The 24110-nt window shown below is 45.3% G+C and overlaps 1 protein-coding gene across 1 annotated transcript in view; it reads right to left on the bottom strand.

Annotated features, from left to right (window-relative positions):
* CCAR1 (cell division cycle and apoptosis regulator 1) overlaps nucleotides 1-17225 on the bottom strand; it is a 76912-nt gene extending 59687 nt beyond the window's left edge. The window contains 2 exon segments of the mRNA XM_031652234.1: nucleotides 15808-15929; nucleotides 17087-17225. Coding sequence (XP_031508094.1) covers nucleotides 15808-15880 — 73 coding nt within the window. The 5' untranslated portion in view covers nucleotides 15881-15929; nucleotides 17087-17225.
* Between the last annotated feature and the right edge of the window lie 6885 nt (nucleotides 17226-24110).

Below are 24110 nucleotides of genomic sequence, written 5' to 3'. Positions count from 1 at the left end.
TAGTTAGTGTATACTACTGTACTGAGAAATTAAAAAACATTTCACCATGTAGTGACTTAAAATGATAATTTGCTAAGGCCGAATAATTGGGGAGAGGGACTCAAAATGATAGACTTTGGTACTTAAATGTTTAATGTATGCTTAGAGATAGCTACACACTGAGAATATGATAAAGGTTTTTACTTGATCCTTTTACCCAATTCCATTAAATGCAGAAACTTTAGGTAAAAATTATGGTCTACATCCTGGCTAACACGGTGAAACCCCGTCTCTACTAAAAAATACAAAAAAAAAAAAAAACTAGCCGGACGAGGTGGCGGGCACCTGTAGTCCCAGCTACTCAGGAGGCTGAGGCAGGAGAATGGTGTGAACCCGGGAGGCGGAGCTTGCAGTGAGCTGAGATCCGGCCACTGCACCCCAGCCTGGGCAGACAGAGCAAGACTTCGCCTCAAAAAAAAAAAAAAAAAAATTATGGTCTAGCACTGAACTTCCCAAAAACACATCCCCTAGAAAAATGACCACTAGCTCCCTGGCGCAATAAATATTGGAAAAAATGGGATCTAAGGCTAAGTTCAGGAAACTGAATTAAACGCAGGAATTAAATGTGTTCATGCTTTATGTAACTACTTTACGTAATTTAGTTGAATTAAACTGAATTACACCTCAGGAGGCTAAGGCACGAGAATCGCTTAAACCGGGGTGGGGGGCAGAGGCCGCAGTAAGCCAAGATCGTACCACTACACTCTAGCCTGGGTGACACAGTCAGACTCTGTGTCAAAAAAAAAAAAAGAAATGGAATCTCATTAATGTTGCCCAGGCTGGTCTTGAACTCCTGGGTTCAAGCGATCCTCCTCCCTTACGCTCCCGAAGTGTTAGGATTACAGGCATCAGCCCAATTTTCTCAATGGTATCCAGGGGGAAAAAACCAAGAGGCCATAAAAACCAGTATTTGCTCATGGAACACATCCTTCCCCAAACTATCTTGCTTGTATCTGAAAACAGTCTGAAAAAAATGCTGCTTTATAACTATTAGTTATTAACTCTATAGAAAGAACAATTTGTGCTTTATAAAAACAGAATAAAGAGCTTTAATAAACCGATCAAAGGAAGGTACCCTACTCTTGAACATCACAAAAATTCGTTCAAAGTTTGAGGTTTATTATCAACTATTTAAAAAGTCTAATTTCATTTAAAATAAAAAAATAACAAAAGAAACAAAATCCTAGGAATCATATTTAGAATTTTTAAAAATTCAAAATTATCATCTGCAAAAACAATACTTTTTAAAAATGTTTTTAAAAAAACCTTGGCATGGTGGCTCACGCCTGTGACCCCAGCACTTTGGGAGACTGAGCAGGGTGGATCACCTGAGGTCAGGAGTTTGAGACCAGCATGGCCAACGTGGTGAAACCTTGTCTCTACTAAAAATACAAAAATTAGCCAGGTGTGATGGCGTGAGCCTGTCATCCCAGCTACTTGGGAGGCTAAGGAAGGAGAATCACTTGAACCCGGGAGGTGTAGTAAGCCAAGATCATGCCACTGCACACCACCCTGGGTGACAAAGTGGGACTTGATCTCGACAAAAATAAAAAATAAATAAATTTTTAAAATTCTTATTATAATAGAGATGGGGTCTTGCTATATTGCCCAGGCTGGTCTCAAGTGTCCTGGCCTCAAGTGATCCTTCTGCCTGTGCCTCCCAAAGTGCTGGGATTTCAGGCCAAAACCAAAATTTCAAAATTTAAAGAAAGAGAAGAATCTACAGTGAAAAGAAAACTTTACAAATGCCCTAAATACACAGTGCTAATCATTACAACACTAAATTTTTCATTTTTTCTTTTCTATTTTTTTGAGACAGGGTCTCATTCTGTCACACAGGCTCGAGTACAGTGGCAGAATCTTGGCTCACTGCAGCTTCAACCTCCCGAACTCAGGTGATCCTCCTCCCTCAGCCTCCTGAGGAGGTGGGACTACAGGCACATTCCACCATGCCTGGATAATTTTTGGTATTTTCTGTAGAGATAGGGTCCCAGTATGTTGCCCAGGCTGGTGTTGAATTTCTGAGCTCAAGCAATCCATCCACCTTGGCCTCCCAAAGTGCTGGGATTATAGTTATGAGCCACTGTGCCTGGCCTATTTTCTCTTTTAACTATTTTTAAGATAAGTCAGATGTCATAGGTAGGGAGAAAGGATAAAACAAGGACCAACAAAATGAATTTGAATAGAAAGACCTGGGGAATATCTTAACACCAATATTAATTCAAAATGAGGTTAACTGCAATGAGAATACAAAAAAAATAGTGTATCAAAATGTAGGGCACAAGTTCTATCACTTTTTTTTCAGAGATGTAGTCACACTGTTATCCAGGCTGGAAGGTGGTGGTGCAATCTTAGCTCACTGCAGCCTTGAACTCCTGGGTTCATGCAATCCTCTCGCCTCAGCATCCCAAGCAACTGGGACTACAGTCACACGCCACCAGGCCTAGATAGCGCATAGCTTCTAAAAGGTAGGATAATTTCCTTAAACTGTATGCAAAATGGAAGATAAATGCATAGCTATCATCCGATTTTCAAAAGGATTATATATAGACCCAAGAAAGGTTAAGAACAACTGTTCTGACCAGGCATGGTGGCTCACACCTGTAATCCCAGCACTCTGGGAGGCTGAGGCGGGCAGATCACCTGAGGACAGGAGTTTGAGACCAGCCTGGCCAACATGGTGAAACCCCGTCTCTACTAAAAGTATAAAAATTAGCTGGGCATGGTGGTGCACAGCTGTAGTACCAGCTACTCAGGAGGCTGAGGCAGGTGAACAGCCTGAACTAGGGAGGCGGAGGTTGCAGTGAGCTGAGATGGCACCACTGTGCTACAGCCTGGGTGACAGAGCAAGACTCTGCCTCAAACAAACAAACAAAAAAAACTGTTCTGGCAATAGAAAAAAAATTATCATGTAAATAGGAACAAGACCCTAGGAAAAATTATTTTAAATTCTTTATTTATTTATTTATTTATCTATCTTTAATTATTTAAATTCTATTTAAAAATTATTTTAAAAGTATTTTAAATTCTAATAATCTAAATTGGCATGTTAATAAATTTAAATTGGCATGTTCTGCATTTGACATTTTATTTTATTTTATTTTATTTTTTTTTTTTTTTTTTTTGAGACGGAGTCTCGCTCTGTCGCCCGGGCTGGAGTGCAGTGGCCGGATCTCAGCTCACTGCAAGCTCCGCCTCCCGGGTTTACGCCATTCTCCTGCCTCAGCCTCCCAAGTAACTGGGACTACAGGCGCCCGCCATCTCGCCCGGCTAGTTTTTTGTATTTTTTAGTAGAGACGGGGTTTCACCGTGTTTGCCAGGATGGTCTCGATCTTCTGACCTCGTGATCCACCCGTCTCGGCCTCCCAAAGTGCTGGGATTACAGGCTTGAGCCACCGCGCCCGGCCCCATTTGACATTTTAAAATCAGTGATTCAAGTGTTAAGTATCATAACATCACTTTCATACACCTGAACCACGGCCTTAGATTTGCTATTTCACTCTGCTGGTACCAACTCCCACAATCCTGGAATTATTGACAGTTGCCACAGCAGAAGTGCTCAGAGCCAAAATCGCAGAATGGCTATTTTTTCTTATAATTTTTCCGGGTGTTCTGTATTCTGGCAGCATAAAACAGTCCAGAACCAAGTAGGTGAGATGACATCCAATACCCACACATCTCTTTTCTATACCTGACAGTCCATGTGATGAGTTAGAAACAAGACAATTTCAGCTAGGTACTGTGCCTCATGCCTGTAATCCCAGCACTTTGGGAGGCCAAGGTGGGTAAATTGCTTGAGGCCAGGAGTTCGAGACCAGCCTGGCCAACATGGCAAAACCCCATCTCTACTCAAAATACAAAAATTAGCCAGGCGTGATGGCCCATGCCTGTCATCCCAGCTTCTTCAGAGGCTGAGGTACTTGCTTGAACCCAGGAGGTAGAAGTTGCAGTAAGCCGAGATTGTGCCACTGCACTTCAGACTGGGTGACAGAGCAAGACTCTACAAAACAAAACAAAACAAAACAAAAAGACAATTTAACGGGTAATAAAGAGTTTGACTGCTAGGAAAAATTGATGGGAAGATAATTTACACTGCAGTAGAGTAGTTGCTTCATACCACTAGGTACTTATTCAAATTTTGTGAAATCACTGTGAATGTGATTATATCTTTTATAAATATATAACAGTTCTTTTCTAAATCACTTATACTTGAGACTTTAGTTTCAATGAAGTGTATTTCATTAAATATTTATTAATGCTTCCCTTTGTGGACATTTGAGAAGCTATCCTTAAATATTTTTATACATGCATTCGGCACTCAATGTGAATTATTAGAATCAACATTCTGCAAGTAATTCTGTCATCTGCAAAGTACAAAGTTATTAATCTCTGATTTAATCTCCCTCACACACATAAACAGCCAAACACATGTTATTTGAAGATCTTTTCCAATTATACATGTTGAAGCACTCTGATCCTTTACTTTTACCTCATTCAATATGATTGTCAAAGGTCCCATACCACAATCACAATAGATACTTATCACTATGTATTTATATCACAAATAACTAAATGAAATGAGACCTAAATGACCACAGGCTAGCTGCTAAATAAAATTTAGGCCAGGCACAGTGGCTCGTATTTGTAATCCCAGCAATTTGGGAGGCCAGGGTGAGCAGACTGCTTGAGCCCAGGAATTTGAGGGCAGACTGGGAAACAATGCAAAACCCTGTCTCTACGAAAAATATTTAAAAATTGGTAGTACATGGTGGCCCACACCTGTAGTCCCAGCTACCCAGGAGGCCGAGGTGGGTGGATCACCTGATCCCAGGATATCAAGGCTACAGTGAGCCGTGATTGCACCACTGTACTCCGGCCTGTGTGACAGAGTGAGGCCCTGTCTCAAAAAATTAAATTAAAAACAGTAAGGGCTAAGTTTTCTGAAACCACCTTTAAGAATAAAAAAATTCTTTTTTGGCCAGGCGTGATGGCTCACACCTGTAATCCCAGCACTTTGGGGGGCTGAGGCGGGCGGATCATGAGGTGAAGAGATCGAAACTATCCTGGCCAAAATGGTGAAACCCTGTCTCTACTAAAAATACAAAAATTAGCTGGGCATGGTGGCAGGTGCCTGTAGTCCCAGCTACTCGGGAGGCTGAGGCAGGAGAATCGCTTGAACCCAGAAGATGGAGGTTGCAGTGAGCTGAGATCCCGCCATTGCACTCCAGCTTGGGCCATCTCAAAAAAAAGCCAGACTCCATCTCAAAAAAATAAATAAATAAATATGTATACATATATTATTTTTAAAAAACTACAATCAGTTTCATATGACTAAAACAGTCATGTTATAATATACTATTAACATAATTATTTATTGACCACAAGGTATAATTAAAACACAAAAGAGGAGCTGGGCACAGCGGCTCACGCCTGTAAACCCAGCACTTACGGAGGCCGACATGGGTGGATCACCGGATTAGGAGTGTGCGACCAGCCTGACCAACATGGTGAAACCCCGTCTCTACTAAAAATACAAAAATTAGCCAGGTGTGGTGGTACGCATGCCTGTAATCCCAGCTACTCAGGAGGCTGAGGCAGAAGAATCGTTTGAACACGGGAGGCAGAGGTTGCAGTGAGCCGAGATTGCACCACTGCACTCCAGCTGGGCGACAAGAGCTAAATTCCATCTCAGTAAAAAAAAAAAAAAAAAGGTGACTCATCTTTCTGAAACAATGAATAAAATTCAAAATCTTGTGGAGCATGTTGGTGCACACAGGGGCCTAAGGCAGGAGGGCTGCTTCCGCCCAAGAGTTCAAATCCAGCCTAAGCAACATAGTAAGACCCCGCTCTAAAAATAAATTTTTAGGCCAGGCGCGGTGGCTCACGCCTGTAATCCCGGCACTTTGGGAGGCTGAGACAGGCGGATCGCGAGGTCAAGAGATATAGACCATCCTGGCTAACAGGTGAAACCCCGTCTCTACTAAAAATACAAAAAAAAATTAGCCGGGAGCGGTGGCGGGCGCCTGTAGTCCCAGCTACACGGGAGGCTGAGGCAGGAGAATGGCATGAACCCGGGAGGCGGAGCTGGCAGTGAGTCGAGATCGCGCCACTGCACTCCAGCCTGGGAAACAGAGGGAGACTCCGTCTCAAAAAAAAAAAGAAGAAAATAAAATAAATTTTTAAAGACTTTAAAATTCAAAATTTCAAACTGACCCAAGAAACGTTTTTGCATTTTTTTTTTTTTTAGACAGAGTTTTGCTCAATCCTCCTGACTCAACCTCCTGAGGGACTACCAGCATGTGCCACCACGTTGGTCTTAAACTCCTGGAATCAAGTGACCCACTCAAAGTGCGGGGATTACAAGAGTAAGTCACTACGCCTGGCTACAAAATAATATTTTAAATATAACGTACTGGCTGGGCGCGGTGGCTCAAGCCTGTAATCCCAGCACTTTGGGAGGCCGAGACGGGTGGATCATGAGGTCAGGAGATCGAGACCATCCTGGTTAACATGATGAAACCCCGTCTCTACTAAAAAATACAAAAAACTAGCCGGGCAAGGTGGTGGCGCCTGTAGTCCCAACTACTCGGGAGGCTGAGGCAGGAGAATGGCGTAAACCCAGGAGGCATAGCTTGCAGTGAGCTGAGATCTGGCCACTGCACTCCAGCTTGGGTGACAGAGCGAGACTCTGTCTCAAAAAAAAAAAATAAATAAATAAATAAATATAACGTACTACAAGTGTTATGATCTTATATAACTGTATTGTCCAATTTACTACCCACCAAACACATGTGGCTGTTTCATTTAAATTAATAAAAATTAACATAAAATTACAATTTCAGTTCCTCAGTCACATTAAGTATATTTCAGGGGCTTAATAGTCACATGTAGTTAGTGGGTATCATATTATACAATACAGATATAGCACATGCTCATTACCATAGAAAAGTTCTACCTTATGTTTATTGCGGCACTATTCACAATAGCAAAGACTTGGAATCAACTCAAATGTCCATCAGTGACAGACTGGATTAAGAAAATGTGGCACATATACACCATGGAATACTATGCAGCCATAAAAAAGGATGAGTTCGTGTCCTTTGTAGGGACATGGATGCAGCTGGAAACCATCATTCTCAGCAAACTATCACAAGAACAGAAAACCAAATACCGCATGTTCTCACTCATAGGTGGGAACTGAACAATTAGATCACTTGGACACAGGAAGGGGAGCATCACACACCGGGTCCTATTGTGGGGAGGGGGTGGGGGGAGGGGGGAGGGATAGCATTAGGAGATATACCTAATGTAAATGACAAGTTAACGGGTGCAGCACACCAACATGGCACATGTATACATATGTAACAAACCTGCATGTTGTGCACATGTACCCTAGAACTTAAAGTATACTAATAAAAAAATAAAAAAATAAAAAGTTCTACTTATTGGACAGTGCCATTCTTTTTTCTTTTTTTTTTTGAGACAGAGTCCAGCTCCGTCGCCCAAGCTGGAATGCAATGGTGCGATCTCCGCTCACTGCAACCTCTGCCTCCTGGGTTCAAGTGATTCTCCTGCCTCAGCCTCCCGAGTAGCTGGGATTACAGGCGCCCACCACCATGCCCAGCTTATTTTTGTATTTTTAGTAGAGACAGGGTTTCACCAGGTTGGCCGGGTGGGTCTCGAAATCCTGATCTCAGGCGATCCACCCGTCTTGGCCTCTCAAAGTGCTGGGATTACAGGTGAGAGCCACCGCGTCCGGCCTGGACAGTGCTATTCTATAAGGAAAAAGAAAAGCCTTATTGTTATATGAGGTTCTTATACTTTCTATAATGTTATAACAGATGACAGCTCTTCTGCTCTCAGAAGTCGTTTGGAAGTGATGACTAGTGCTCTTGGCAATAGCCTCTTCTTACTACAATTCAAATAACTGTTGGTCAATCCCCTTAGGCAGTTGAAGACACCATTCACAGGCTAAGTGATCCCTTGAAGGCAGAAATTTGAGACCAGTCTGGGGAACAAAGTGAGACCCTATCTCAAAAAACAAACAAAAACAACCAAAAATAACCCTCCAGGTTTATTTTTGGATGTGTGTCTTATAATAAAAAGATTAAAAAGAAAAATCATGGCCCAGCGGTGGCTCAAGCCTGTAATCCCAGCACTGGGGCGAGGCAGGCCGGATCACGGAATCAGGAGGTCGAGACCATCCACAGCTAAAAAGCGGTGAAACCAGTCTCTATAAAATAAAGCAGGTGGTAGTAGGCTCCTAGTCCCAGCTACTCGGGAGGCTGAGGGCAGAATGGCTGAACCCAGGAGAAGCAGACTTGCAGTGAGCGAGATCCGGCCACTGGCCACTCCAGCCTGGGCAACAAACAGAACTCGTCTCAAAAAAAAAAAAAAAAAAGAAAAGAAAAAATCAGGCGGTAGCAGTGGCTCAAGCACAATCCCAGCCGGGAGGCGGCGGGTGGATCCGCGAGGTCAGGAGGTCGAGACCACATCCTGGCTAACATGGTGAAACCCGTCTCTACAAAATACAAAAACTGGCGAGGCGTGGTGGTGAGCCTGTAGTCCCAGCTACTGGGAGGCTGAGGCAGAAGAATGAAGCGTGAACCTGGGAGGCCAGAGCTTGATGTGAGCGAGATCAGCCACTGCACTCCAGCCTGGGTGACACAGCCAGCGAGACTCAGTCTCAAAAAAAAAAAAAAAAAAGAAAGAAAAAAAAATCAAAAAATGAAATGGATGTTTAAAAAAATATATGAAATGGGTGAGAATTGGTCTGAATCTGGTAAATCCACCTCCATATTTTACTGGTTTAAATACAGATACACATGTAAATGTTTTTCATCAAATATACTGAAGGTACTTCTATATTCAATAATTGATCTAAGGCCGAGCACAGTGGCTCATACCTGTAATCCCAGCATTTTGGGAGAACAAGGCCTGTGGATCAACTGAGGTCAGGAGTTCGAGAGCAGCCTGGACAACATGGCGAAATCCTGTCTCTACTAAATACACAAAAATCAGCCGGGTATGGTGGCAAGCCTATAGCCCCAGATATTCAGGAGGCTGAGGCAGGAGAATTGCTTGAACCCTGGAGGCGGAAGTTAGAGTGAGCTGAGATCATGCCACTGAACTCCAGCCTAGGCAGAGTGAGACAGACTCCAGCCTGAGCAGACAGAACGAGACTCCATGATCAAAAAAATAAGATAATTGATCTAAGGGCTAAAGATTTGATTGACTGGTCATTGACTGGTGAGTCACTGGCCATTTATCTCAATGTCTTTTTACACAACAGAAATTTTCAAAACTAAAAGCTCTAGTCCCAAGAATGGCTGTCACTGAAGATGTATCACAGCACTTCAGGTAGGATACGAAAAAAAAGGGTAAATATTAAGAATATATTTCAAGGGGTGAGAGAAATGAAAAATAGGGCCAGAAAAACAAAACCTTGAATATCACCCTAGAGTCTGAACTGTATTCTAAAACTCCTTGAAGATACTTTTGCAGATGAATGTGAGAATGAAGAAACAGAAGATAAAATGAACCACAATTCTGAGGTCCTGACACTGACTCTGCTATGACCTCCTGTGAGACCTAACAAATTTTTTTCACCGCCCTTGTCCTCAATTTCCTCATCTGTTAGAGAATTAAGTTGGGACAGAATGCAGTTGGCCAGGCGCGGTGGCTCAAGCCTGTAATCCCAGCACTTTGGGAGGCTGAGACGGGTGGATCACAAGGTCAGGAGATCGAGACCATCCTGGCTAACACTGTGAAACCCTGTCTCTACTAAAAAATACAAAAAACTAGCCGGGCGAGGTGGCGGACGCCTGTAGTCCCAGCTACTCGGGAGGCTGAGGCAGGAGAATGGCGTAAACCCGGGAGGCGGAGCTTGCAGTGAGCTGAGATCCGGCCACTGCACTCCAGTCTGGGCGACAGAGCAAGACTCCGTCTCAAATAAAAAAAAAAAAGAATGCAGCTTAGCTTTGGGAGGCCACGATGGGCGTATTGTCTGAGCTCAGGAATTCAAGACCAGCCTGGGAAAGATGGCAAAACCCCATCTTTACTAAAAATAAAACCCACAAAATTAGCTGGAGTGGTGGCACGCACCTGTAGTCCCAGCTACAGTCCCAAAGGCTGAGGCGAAGAATCACTTGAACCTGGCAGGCGAAGATTGAAGTGAGCCCAGATCGTGCCACTGCACTCCAGCCTGCATGACAGAGCGAAACTCTAACTCAAAAAAAAGAAAAAAATCTAGTTTAGGTCTGATCCAGCTTTGAAAAAAATTCTGTGATTTCTTTTTTTTTTGAGAGGGAGTCTTGCTCATCGCCCAGGCTGGAGTGCAATGGCGCAATGTGGGCTCACTGCAGCGTCCGCCTCTAGGTTCAAGTGATTCTCCTGCCTCAGCCTCCCGAATAGCTGGGATTACACGTGCCTGCCACCATGTCCGGCTAATTTTTGTATTTTTAGTAGAGACGGGGTTTCATCATGTTGGCCAAGCTGGTCTCGGACTCCTGACCTTGTGATCTGCCTGCGTTGGCCTCCCAAAGTGCTGGGATTACAGGCATGAGCCACCATGCCCAGCCAAAATTCTGTGATTTTCACAGAAATTGTTTTAGGAACATCACATCTGACGGATGCACTGGAGCTGGAGGAAAAATAAGAAGTATCATATATAGTAACTAAGAGAGAAAAACAAATAAAAGCAAGCAGTTAGAATTTAAAATAATACTAAAGATAGAGTATCACCATCAAGCCAGAGATGGGAGGAGAAAAGCTTCCTTAGGGAAGTGAGGATCTGTGGGTAAACACTGTGGATTAGGATACAAAGGTTTAAGAATGTCAAGAGCCAAGCGCAGTGGCTCACGCCTGTAATCCCAGCACTTTGGGAGGCCGAGGTGGGCGGATCACGAGATCAGGAGATCGAGCCCATCCTGGCTAACATGGTGAAACTCCATCTCTACTAAAAATACAAAAATTAGCCAGGCATGGTGGCGGGTGCCTGTAGTCCCAGCTACTCAGGAGGCTGAGGCAGGAGGATGGCATGAACCTGGGAGGTGGAGCTTGAAGTGAGCAGAGATGGCGCCACTGCACTCCAGCCTGGGAGACAGAGGGAGACTCTGTCTCAAAAACAAACAAACAGAGAAAAAAAAAAAGAACGGCGGCAAGAACGAGCCTGATAATTTGGCATGAAAGCTGTAAGCAAGAGATAACTACTGATGCAGTTATCTAAGTATAAAGTGCAAGCTGGGTGTGGTGGCTCACGCCTGCAATCCCAATAGGTCAAGGTGAGAGGATCACTTGAGTCCAGTTCAGCCTGGGCAACACAGGGAGACCCTGTCTCAATAAACAAAAAATGAGTCAGGCATAGTGGCATGTGCCTATAGTCTCAGCTACTTGGGAGGCTGAGGCAGGAAGATTACTTGGGTCCATGAGGTTGAGGCTGTAGGGAGCCATGATCACACCACACTACTATACTCCAGCCTAGCAGACAAGATGCTGTCTCAAAGAAACCAACCAACCAAACAACAACAAAACAACAGAATACTAATATAGCTGGCATATTTCAATAGCTGCCTTTTTTTTTTTGAAACACAGTATCACTCTGTTGCCCAGACTGGAGTGCAAGGGCATGATCAAGGCTCACTGCAGACTCAGCCTCCCTAGACTCAGGTGATCCTCTCACCTTAGCCTCTCATCATTTATATTTGGAATATCTACTGCTAAATATGGAAAGGAGACACCTATATTTACTACTGACTTTGCCTTTGACAAGTTTTATAAACCTTCAATGTCTCCTTTATCTTAAGAAAAAAAGACTATAACATACATTCAAATAGTAATAATACAAATGTTAACAACTACAGACAATATAATTTTACTATAATAGCTATTTTATTGGCATAATACACATATGAATGTAAAACAAATTATATGCAGTAAAAGCCAGCTAAAACATGTTTAATTTGCCAAAGTATGAGTACAGAGTACTTGCTTCTGGACATAGTAGTTACTAATAATTCCTGTTATCCTCAAAATTAAGTCAATTCCTGTTTTCCCATTATTTAACACAGAAAAAAAATACTTGGGCCAGCCATGGCAAGAGGATACTTGAGCCCAGTTCGAGACTAGCCTGAGCAAATTACTGAAACCCCATCACTATAGTGAAAAAAAAAATTGAAATACTTGGATCTGAATTAAATATATCCATAATAATTTCATATAAATTTCATTTACATGCAGATATAACTGTTGACCTTCAATCTCCCGAATCAGGATTCATTAAAATCAAAACCCAGGGCAGGTGCGGTGGCTCACGTCTGTAATCCTGGCAGTTTGGGAGACCAAGGCAGGCGGATCACCTGAGGTTGGGAATTCGAGACCAGCCTGACCAAAATGGAGAAATCCCGTCTATACTAAAAATACAAAATTAGTGGGGCATGGTGGCACATGCCTGTAATCCCAGCTACTTGGGAGACTGAGGCAGGAGAATCGCATGAAACCAGGAGGTAGAGGCTGGGGTAAGCTGAGATCACACCACTGCACTCCAGCCTGGGCAACAGAGCTGAGACTTCGTCTCGAAAAAAATAAATAAATAAAACAAAACCCTGAAGTACCCATTTCTTTTTTTTTTTTTTTTAGGACAGGGTCTCACTCTTGTCACCCACGCTGGAACATGGCGGAACTATCACAACTCGCTGTAGCCTAGATCTCCCAAGGTTAAAGCAATCTTCATGCCTCAGCCTCCCCAATAGCTGGGACTACAGGCGTGCTCTACCACACCTGGCTAATTTTTGAGTTTTTGCAGATGGGGTTTCGCTATATTGCCCAAGCTGGTCTTGAACTCCTAGATGCAACTGATTCTCCTGCCTCAGCCTCCCAAAGTGCTGGGATTACACACATGAGCCACTGTGCCAGGCCTCCACGTCTTTAAGGAGAAAGGTCACCAAGATAACTAATCATTTCCACCATATTTTAGAACACTGAAGTCAGAAGATCACAGTGTCTCCAAAACTGACCTCGAATTAAAAAACAGTAAGCAAGTAAAACGCAGCCAAGAATAAGGAGGAGATACAACAAAAATAAAAATATATTCAAATTAAAAGGCAATCAAAATCTCATTCTGTAAAATTCTTGGGAAACTTATTTGAAATCCCTAAACACAACTGGTTTAATTCAAGTAAAAAAATCTGAAGCTACAGGAGTTAAAGCTTTCAAGATTTAATAAATAAGTCAAAAAATAACCAAAAAAAAATTCTTCCTAAAAAGTTTGGGAAGAAATTTATTTAAAGTTTCAATAACATTTTCCATTTACCTTGAAAATGACATTTGGTTGACTTTATTTTTATTTATTTTTTTTGAGCCGGAGTCTTGCTCTGTTGCTCAGGCTTGAGTACAGTGGCGCCATCTTGGCTCACTTGCAACCTCTACCATGCCCATCTAACTTTTGTATTTTTAGTAGAGAGGAGGTTTCACTGTGTTGGTCAAGCTGGTCTCGAACTCCCGACCTCAGTGCTATGCCCACCTGCGCCTCCCAAAGTGCTGGGATTACAATGAGTCACTGCAGCAGGCCTTGTTGATTTTATTTTGAAAACGTAAATGTTCTTTTACTGCTTTTACAACTACCTTTTTTTTTTTTTGAGATGGAGTTTCTCTCTTGTTGCCCAGGCTAGAGTGCAATGGTGCAATCTGAGCTCAATGCAACCTCCACCGGGTTCAAGCGATTTTCCTGCTTCAGCCTCCCGAATAGTTGGGATTGCAGACACGTGCCACCATCCCAAGCTAATTTTGTATTTTTAGTAGAGATGGGGTTTCTCCATGTTGGTCAGGCTGGCCTCGAACTCACGACCTCAGGTGACGAGGCGTGAGTCACTGTGCTCAGCAGCTTGTACAACTATCTTTTTCCTTTGTCTAGTAACTAAATTCTTTTTTTTTTTTTTTGAGACGGAATCTCGCTGTCTCACCCAGCCTGGAGTGAAGTGGCGCGATCTCGGCTTACTGCAGGCTCCGCCTCCCAGGTTCATGCCATTCTCCTGCCTCAACCTCCCGAGTAGCTGGGACTATAGGCACCCACTACCACACCCGGCTAATTTTTTGTGTTTTTTTTAGTAGAGACGGGTTTCACCGTGTCAGCCAGGATGGTCTCGATCTCCTAACCTGGTGATCCACCCGCCTCGGCCTCCCAAAGTGCTAGGATTACAGGCATGAGCCACCAGGCCCGGCCAACTAAATTCTTTAGAGTTGGTTTTCTTTCTTTTTCTTTACCTTTTTTGAGACCAGGTCTCACTCAGACTGGAGTACAATGGCACCATCATGGCTCACTGCAACCTTGACCTCCCTGGCTCAAGCAATCCTTCTACCTCAACCTCCCTGAATAGCTAGAACCAAAGGTACACACCACCAGGTAGTTTTTCAACTTTAAATTCAAAAAACTGGCTAGTCCTGGTGGTTCACACCTGTAAGCCCAGCACTTTAGGAGGCCAAGAAGAGAGGATCGCTTGAGCCCAAAAGTTCAAGACTCACCTGGGCAACAAAGCAAGGTCTCCATCTCAATTTTTTTGGAGAGTCTCCCTTTATCACCCACTGTGGAGTGTAGCGTTGCAATATCAGCTCACTCAACCTCTGCCTCCCCGGTTCAAGCGATTCTCCTGCTGCAGCCTCACGCGTAGCTGGGATTACAGGCGTGCACCAACATGCCAAGCTAACTTTTGTATTTTTTAAGTAGACACAGGATTTCACCATGTCAGCCAGGCTGGTCTCCGAACTCCTGACCTCAGGTGATCCGCTCACCTTGGCCTCCCAAATGCTGAGATTACAGGCATGAGACACCTCACCTAGCCTAAATACATTTTGTTTTTTTTTGAGATGGAGTTTTGCTCTTGTTACCCAGGCTGGAGGGCAGTGGCCAATCTCGGCTCACCGCAACCTCCGCCTCCCAGGTTCAAGCGATTCTCCTGCCCCAGCCTCCCAAGTAGCTGTGATTACAGGCATGCATCACCACACCCAGCCAGTTTGGTATTTTTAGTAGAGACAGGGTTTCTCCATGTTGGTCAGGCTGGTCTTGAACTCCTGACCTCAAGTGATCCGCCCACCTCAGCCTCCCAAAGTGCTGGGATTACAGGCATGAGCCATTCCGCCCAGCCTACATTTACTTTTAAATATAACTCATGAATACTGACAACTTAACATGCCAAATACAGTATACGCGAATGAGTGGCTAACCTCTAACACAATTAAATCAATTAAAAGTTAATCTAAGGTATTAAAAAACTACAAAACTGTCCAAACTGCTATGTAAAACAGATTTTTTTGTTAGTTATCTATAGATTTTAAAAAGGAACTTCAGAGAAAGTTAATGAATTCACAATTTGCAAATACTTTACAGTATCAGAATATCAGAACAGCCTAATTCATGTTGTTTTGTTTTTCTGAGACGGAGTATTGCTCTCTCGCCCAGGCTGGAGTGCAGTGGCGCGATCTCGGCTAACTGCAACCTCCGCCTCCCGGGTTCAAGCGATTCTCCTGCCTCAGCCTCCTGAGTAGCTAGGATTTTGGGGGCGTGCCACCAAGCCCGGCTAATTTTAGTATTTTTAGTAGAGACAGGGTTTCACTATGTTGGCCAGGCTGGTCTCGAACTCCTGACCTCGTTATCCACCTCCTCGGCTTTCCAAAGTGCTAGGATAACAGGCGGGAGCCACCACCCCCGGCCCTAATTCACCTAGTTTTAACAAGTTTCCCACAAACATTTACAGTACATGTATTTAGAAGCCTGACCTGGCTGTGATACCGCAGTGGCTGTAAACTGAGTAGCCCATGGCGGATTCTTCTGTCCTCCAAACTGAGCCATGATGCAAAAGGAAAAAAACCTTCCCTTGTTTGTCTTCTACAGCATCGATCTATCAAGAAAAGGATCCACATTTTAAAGTCCAACCAAGCTACAGATATCACAAAAGGATATTATAATAGAAAAAAATGTTTAATGTGTCAAGGACGTCTTCGCAGATTTCAGTAGAAATAACTGTAAGTAGAAAAAGGGCAAATGAACATCCAATATGCAGCAAAAACATTTTACATCAAGTAGATCACCAGGAGTGCCCTATTTTACAAGATAACATTAGGGGGAGACTCACAAAAAGCACTCCTTTCTGGGACTACAAATTGTCACATTTAAACGGAAGACCATCTGCTGTATCTACCCAATTGTTAACAAAAAGTTCACAACTTTATATTCACAGGAAATACAGCCTACGTGTTTCTTCTGGCAATGAGTTGGGGAGTGAGGCCAGGGTAATGTTAAAACCAATAACGGATATTGGGACAAGACCCCCATCACAGGTATTTAAGGATATCATTTAAATAACGAACATCTCTACTTTTCAGAGTAGAGAAGGAACTTGGGAGGCTTCTTTTCCATCCCCGATCTCGAGGGAAAAAGCCGTTGAGCTAATGGATGTCCCTTAAAGAACCACTGGGAAAACCCCTCCCCCCAACACAAACCAGAAAAGGCGAAGATTCTCTACCCGCGCACCCCATCCTCGGCCCCCGCGACCCTCAAGGGCCGGAGCCCGGCCGTCCATCTTCCTCCAGTCCCAGCTCCGTGCCGCCCACCGGCGACGGAAGGCGGAACCCACCGCCCCACGACACTCGAGATCCCTGGGCTCGTTTACCACGCACGGATAAAGCTTCTATTCCCCAAGACCCACGCCGCCGGGAGCCGCCACGATGTCCCGGGCCGAGAGGCCAGGAGGGTACAACCGCAGCGACTCGGGAGCAATGGGCGGCGGACGGAGGAGTCGCCAGGCCGAGGCTGAGGGGTGCTGGGGGCACCTGAGGTGCCGAGTGGTGGGGGAGGGGCTGGCCGCGCCGGGCCTGCTCCGACCCGCACAAAAGGGACCGCGTCCTCCCGTCCCAGTCCCACAAGAGCCCCACCGTCGCCGCCCAGGGCCGCCGCGCTACCCAAAAGATCGCTCCTGGCCCGTCCACAGATCCGACAGGATGTTAAGACCCCCGGCTTCGCCGCCCACCGCTCCAACCGCGCGGACCAGACCTTCACCTGAGTCGGGTCCCGGCTAACATCGAAGCCATTTCAAACCCGTCAGCCTTAGGCGCATGCGCCAACTTCCCCCTCTTCCTCCACGCCGCTCCCCTCCTCCACATCTCCCGGAGGAACGGCGCTTACTGGCTGACGTTCTGCGTGCGCGCTCGCCTGACGGCTCAATACGCCTGGCCCTTTCGCTACGGAGGGAGAAATAGAGCGCGCCTAAGGGTTGCCTTGGCCTCGCTTAACAATGAGCCGCCGGGCTGTATGTCTTGCGCTTGTTCTGAAGGAAGAGCTTTCCTCTGGGTGGGAAGGAAAGAAATGGCGGTCACGTGATCCGAGTCAGGCCTGCGCCATTTTATGTTTTCCCTTTTTTTTTTTTTTTTTTTTTTTAAATCTCGTTCCATTATTTGGGAGAAAGGATATACCCTGTAACATTTTTTTTTTTAATTATACTTTAAGTTCTAGGGTACATGTGCGCAACGTCCTGGTTTGTTACATATGTATACATGTGCCATGTTGGTGTGCTGCACCCGTCGTCATTTACATTAGGTATATCTCTTAATGCTATCCCCCTCCCCCCACCCCGAGATCACGGGGGTTGTGTGATGTTACCCCCTGTGTCCAAGTGTTCTCGTTCAGTTCCCACGTATGAGTGAGAACATGCGGTGTTTGGTTTTCTGTCCTTGCGACAGTTTACTCAGAATGATGGTTTCTAGCTTCATCCATGGCCCTGCAAAGGACACGAACTCATCTTTTTTTATGGCTGCATAGTATTCCATGGTGTATATGTGCCACATTTTCTTTTTTTTTTTTTTGAGACGGAGTCTCGCTCTGTCGCCCAGGCTGGAGTGCAGTGGCCAGATCTCAGCTCACTGCAAGCTCCGCCTCCCGGGTTCCCGCTATTCTCCTGCCTCAGCCTCCCGAGTAGCTGGGACCACAGGCGCCGCCACCTCGCCCGGCTAATTTTTTGTGTTTTTAGTAGAGACGGGGTTTCGCCGTGTTAGCCAGGATGGTCTCGATCTCCTGACCTTGTGATCCGCCCGTCTCGGCCTCCCAAAGTGCTGGGATTACAGGCTTGAGCCACCGCGCCCGGCCCTGTGCCACATTTTCTTAATCCAGTCTATCATTGATGGACATTTGGGTTGGTTCCAAGTCTTTGCTATTGTGAATAGTACCGCTATAAACCTATGTGTACGTGTGTCTTTATAGCAGCATGATTTATAAACCTTTGGGTATATGCCCAGTAATGGGATGGCTGGGTCAAATGGTATTTCTAGTTATGCATCCTTGAGGAATCACCACACTGTCTTCCACAATGGTTGAACTAGTTATACTCTGTAACATTTTTAACTCATCTTAAAAATTGAGATAAAATTTACTTAACATACAATTCACTATTTAAAATATCTTAAAGTACAATTGAGGCCGGGCGCGGTGGCTCATGCCTGTAATCCCAGCACTTTGGGAGACCCAGGCAGGTGGATCACCTGAGGTCAGGAGTTCAAGACCAACCTGGGCAACATGGTGAAACCCCACCTCTACTAAAAATACAAAAATTAGCCAGGTGTAGTGGTGCATGCTTGTAATCCCAGCTACTCAGGGGGCCGAGGCAGGAGAATTGCTTGAATCCAAGAGGCGGAGGTTGCAGTGAGCTAAGATCACGCCACTGCACTCTAGCCTGGGCAACAAAAGCGAAACTCCGTCTCAAAAAAAAAGTACAATTCAGTGGCTTTTAGTATAGTCAGAAGGTTGTGCCACCATCCCTACCACTACTTCAAGAACCTTTACATCACCCGAAAAAGAAACCCTACCTGTTAACCAATAGCCCCCAATCCCTGCTCTTAGCAGTCTCAGGCAACCACTAACATTTCTGTCTATACTGTCCTAGACATTTCCTATAAAGAGGATCATACAATATGTGGCCTTTTATGTGTTGATTTTCTTTGTTTTAGCACATTGATTTTAGGGTTCATCCATGTTGTGGCATGTATCAGAACTCATTCCATTTTATGGTTAACATTGCGCGTTCTTTATTTCTTAATTTTTTTGAGACAGAGTCTCGCTCTGTGCCCAGGCTGGAGTGCAGCGGTGTGATCTCGGCTCACTGCAGGCTCCGCCTCCCGGGTTCACGCCATTCTCCTGCCTCGGCCTCCCAAGTAACTGGGACTATAGGTGCCCGCCACCACGCCTGGCTAATTTTTTGTATTTTTAGTAGAGACGGGGTTTCACCGTGTTAGCCAGGATGGTCTCGATCTCTTGACCTCATGATCTGCCCACCTCGGCCTCCCAAAGTGCTGGGTTTACAGGCGTGAGCCACCGCTCCCGGCCAGAGGGCTTTTAAACGTCCAATTTGAGAGAGATGTTACTTCGTTTATTCCCTTCCCTATGAACCCACTGAGGAAGAATCCTGAAAGTCTCTCTTCTGGACAGGCACAGTGGCTCACACCTGTAATCCCAACACTTTGAGAGGTTAACATGGGAGGATTGCTTCGAAGCCGAAAGTTCAAGACCAGCCTAGGCAACATAGCAAGACCCCTGTCTCTATTTTTAAAAATTAAAATTAAAGTCTCTCCTTTCATTGTCATTGTGACGCTGAACACCTATGGAAGCTCTTCAGCAGAGGACTGGGCTTTGAAACAACTGATGAAATTAGCTGGGCGTGATGGCATGACGGGTAATCCCAGCTACTCTAGAGGCTAAGGCAGGAGAATCGTTGAACCCAAGAGGCGGAGGTTGCAGTGAGCCAAGATCTCACGCTTGCACTCCAGCCTGGGCGACAGAGCAAGACTACCTCTAAGAAAAGGGGGAGGGGAGGGGAGGGGAAGGGGGGGAACTGATGAGAGAGCCTGAGGAGCCATTTTAAACAATGGGGAACACTCAGATTGTGTAGTAATGAGAGATCCAAACACCAAGCAGTCCAGGAGCTTTCAGTTTGTCATGTATGCCACTGTGGAGACAACATGAATACAAGGTCACACAAGGAGGATGGAAGAATTGTGGAACCGAAGAAAGCTGTCTTAAGATTCTCAGATTCTTAAGATTCTTGGCCGGGCGCGGTGGCTCAAGCCTGTAATCCCAACACTTTGGGAGGCCGAGACGGGCGGATCATGAGGTCAGGAGATCGAGACCATCCTGGCTAATACGGTGAAACCCCGTCTCTACTAAAAATACAAAAAACTAGCCGGGCGAGGTGGTGGGCGCCTGTAGTCCCAGCTACTCAGGAGGCTGAGGCAGGAGAATAGCGTAAACCCGGGAGGCGGAGCTTGCAGTGAGCTGAGATCCGGCCACTGCATTCCAGCCTGGGCGACAGAGAAAGACTCCATCTCAAAAAAAAAAAAAAAAAAAAAATTCTGGCCAGGGGCGGTGGTTCATGCCTGTAATCCCAGCACTTTGGAAAGCCAAGGTGGGCATATCATCTAAAGTCAGGAGTTCGAGACTAGCCTGGCCTACGTGGCAAAACCCTGTCTCTACTAAAAAATACAAAAAATTAGCTGGGTATGGTAGTGGGCGCATGTAATCCCAGCTACTTGGGAGGCTGAGGCAAGGGAATCGCTTGAACCTGGGAGGCAGAGGTTGCAGTGAGCCGAGATCACGCCATTGCACTTCAGCCTGGGTAACAGAGTGAGACTCTGTCTCAAAAAATAAATAAATAAAAATAAAAAGCCTAAGATCAAAATCAATCACTATTCTTGCTATACTTACGTAAATAATGAGGCCAAGTTTAATGACTAGACTTACTTTGCAAACAAGTCAGCCTTTGATCATCTTTAATAAAAATAAGGGTGATTTTAGAGACAGTATAGTTTCAGTGGAAAACTATAGAACATCCTCGTGATTATCAGATTCTAGTCTTGGCCGGGCGCAGTGGCTGATGCCTGTAATCCCAGCACTTTGGGAGGCCGAGGCAGGCGGATCACCTGAGGTCAGGAGTTCAAGACCATCCTGGCCAACATGGTGAAACCCTGTCTCTACTAAAAATACAAAATTAGCTGGGCGTGGTAGCAGGTGCCTGTAATCCCAGCTACTTGGGAGGCTGAGGCAGGAGAATTGCTTGAACCCAGGAGGCGGAGGTTGCAATGAGCTGAGATCGTGCTATTGCACTCCAGCCTGGGCAACAACAGTGAAACTCCGTTCATAATTTAAAAAAAAAAAAAATTCTAGTCTTCTTCGTCGTCTTAGAGGTCTATCTGCAGACTGACCTGAATCCTAAATTCTTCTAGTTTCCTTCAGTATCTGGCTATAACTCTCCAAACTATTATTTCCAATTTTTTTTCCACCCTTATGGCTTAGAGTCACAAAATATTAAAACTGCTCATTTTCCCAGAGCCTTGCTAGCCAAAGCTGGAAAATGTGATACAAACTTAAAAGAAATCAACTTTGTGCTTGCTGCTGGGTGGACCAATCAGAAACTTCATCAGAAACACCAAATGTCATTACCAGAGACATTCAAACTCTAAACCAGGAAATCCACTGGGTTGCTATCCTCAAGCCCAACATCTAAAAATCTTATTGACTCACTGCCCTCTAGATTCAGAAACTGGGTTTCTATTAATCGTTATTTTTCTTCATAGAAGTTCCCCCTTATTAAATTCTTGACTGCTAACAATCCAGTGAATATTCGCTGCTACCAAGGCCCAACAGATGATTCAGCTGGTCCTTAAAGAATAAAAGGTGATTGAATGAAAAAATAGACTTAAATTGTGCAAAGGAAAGAAAAGAGAGGCAACTAGTCTGGGCAACATGGCAAGACCCCGTCTCTACAAAAACAAAAACAAAAACAAAAATTAGCCAGGCGTGGTGGCATGCACCCCGTAGTACCAGCTATTTTGGAGGCTGAGGTGGGAGGATCACTTGAGCCTGGGAGACGGAGGTTGCAGTGAGCCTAGATGGCGTCACTGCACTCTGGTCTGTGTGACAGAGTGAGACCCTGTCTCAAAAAAAAAAAGAAAGAGGAAGGAAGGAAAAAAGAAAGAAAGGGCCGGGCGCGGTGGCTCAAGCCTGTAATCCCAGCACTTTGGGAGGCCGAGGCGGGTGGATCACGAGGTCAGGAGATCGAGACTATCCTGGCTAACATGGTGAAACCCCGTCTCTACTGAAAATACAAAAAACTAGCCGGGCGTGGTGGCGGGCGCCTGTAGTCTCAGCTACTTGGGAGGCTGAGGCGGGAGAATGGCGTGAACCCGGGAGGCGGAGCTTGCAGTGAGCCGAGATCAGGCCACTGCACTCCAGCCTGGGAGCACAGGGAGACTCCGTCTCAAAAAAAAAAAAAAAAAAAAAAAGAAAGAAAGGGAGTGAGGGAAAGAAAGAGAGAGGAAAGAAGGAAGGAAGGTTGGCTAGGCTAGTTGATTGGGAGGCCAAGGTGGGTAGATCACCTGAGATCAGGAGTTTGAGACTAGCCTGCACAACATGGTGAAACCCCATCTCTAGTAAAAATGCAAAAATAAGCCAGGTGTGGTGGCACGCACCTGTAGTTCCAGCTACTCCGGAGGCTGAGGCAGGAGAATCCCTTGAACCCGGGAAGTGGAGGTTGCAGTGTGCTGAGATTATGCCACTGTACTCCAGCCTGGGTGACAGAGCGAGACTCTGTCTTAAGACAGAAAAAAAAAAAGAAAAAAAAGAAAACAAGAAAAGAGAAGAGACTGATAGAGATTCTCTGCTTGACCAAACTTTAGTCAGGCTCCTGACCTTGACCTAGGCCCACCTGTGCACTTTATTCTAAAACCCACTTTTACTTGTATTTACTGTTTTTTGAAAGACAGGGTCTTCCCGGGCGGGCGCGGTGGCTCAAGCCTGTAATCCCAGCACTTTGGGAGGCCGAGACGGGCGGATCACGAGGTCAGGAGATCGAGACCATCCTGGCTAACATGGTGAAACCCCGTCTCTACTAAAAAATACAAAAAAACTAGCCGGGCGCGGTGGCGGGCACCTGTAGTCCCAGCTACTCGAGAGGCTGAGGCGGGAGAATGGCGTAAACCCGGGAGGCGGAGCTTACAGTGAGCTGAGATCCGGCCACTGCCCTCCAGCCTAGGCGAGGGAGCAAGACTCTGTCTCAAAAAAAAAAAAAAAAGAAAGACAGGGTCTTCCCATGGTGCCCAGGCTGATGTGCAGTGGCTATTCACAGGTACAATCATAGCACAATGCAGCCTCGAACTCCTGGCCTCAGGCATTCCTCTGGATTTAGCCTCCTAAGTAGCTGGGACTAAAAGTGTGCACCACTATACCCAGCTCAAATCCAGTTTTAGCAAAGAACCCTGTTAAGTAAGTTTGTCAAGAGCCCCTCCAACCCTGGACTTAGCCTCCTGAGTAGCTGGGACTAAAAGTGTGCACCACTATACCCAGCTCAAATCCGGTTTTAGCAAAGAACCCTATTAAGTAAGTTTGTCAAGAGCCCCTCCAACCCCTTTTTTTATTTTTATTTTTGAGACATACTGTCACTCTGTAGCCCAGGCTGGAGTGCAGTGGCATGATCTCGGCTCACTGCAACCTCTGCCTCCTGTGTTCAAGCAATTCTCATGTCTCAGCCTCCCGAGTAGCTGGAATTACAGGCACACACCACCATGCCCAGCTAATTTTTGCATTTTTGGCAGAGACAGGGTTTCACCATTTTGGCCAGGCTGGTCTTGAACTCCTGACCTAAAGTGATCCGCCCACCTCAGGCTCCAAAAGTGCTGGGATTACAGGAATGAGACACTGTGCCCATTCCAAGAACCCCCCACACTTGATATGTAATCACCCTCAATATCTGATCAAGTTCCTCATCCTCCACCAACCACCAGAGTGCTGTCTCATCACCTCTACCTGTCTTCAGCAATAATCCTGTTAAATGAGTTTAGTCAGAATTCCCGGACTCTGATGTTACCTGTTAGTAATGTTGTTTTCCTTTCTTTTTTGAGAGAAGGTTTCACTCTGTCACCCAGGCAGCAGTGCTGGAGTGCAGTGGCATGATCACAGCTCATTGTGGCCTTGATCTGCTAGATTCAAGAAATCTGTCCACCTCAGCCTCCCAAGTGGCTGGGACTGCAAGCGTGTGCCACCA

This window comes from Papio anubis, chromosome 11, assembly GCF_008728515.1.
Source record: "Papio anubis isolate 15944 chromosome 11, Panubis1.0, whole genome shotgun sequence".
NCBI lineage: Eukaryota > Metazoa > Chordata > Mammalia > Primates > Cercopithecidae > Papio > Papio anubis.
This window is presented reverse-complemented; position numbering and strand designations above follow the sequence as displayed.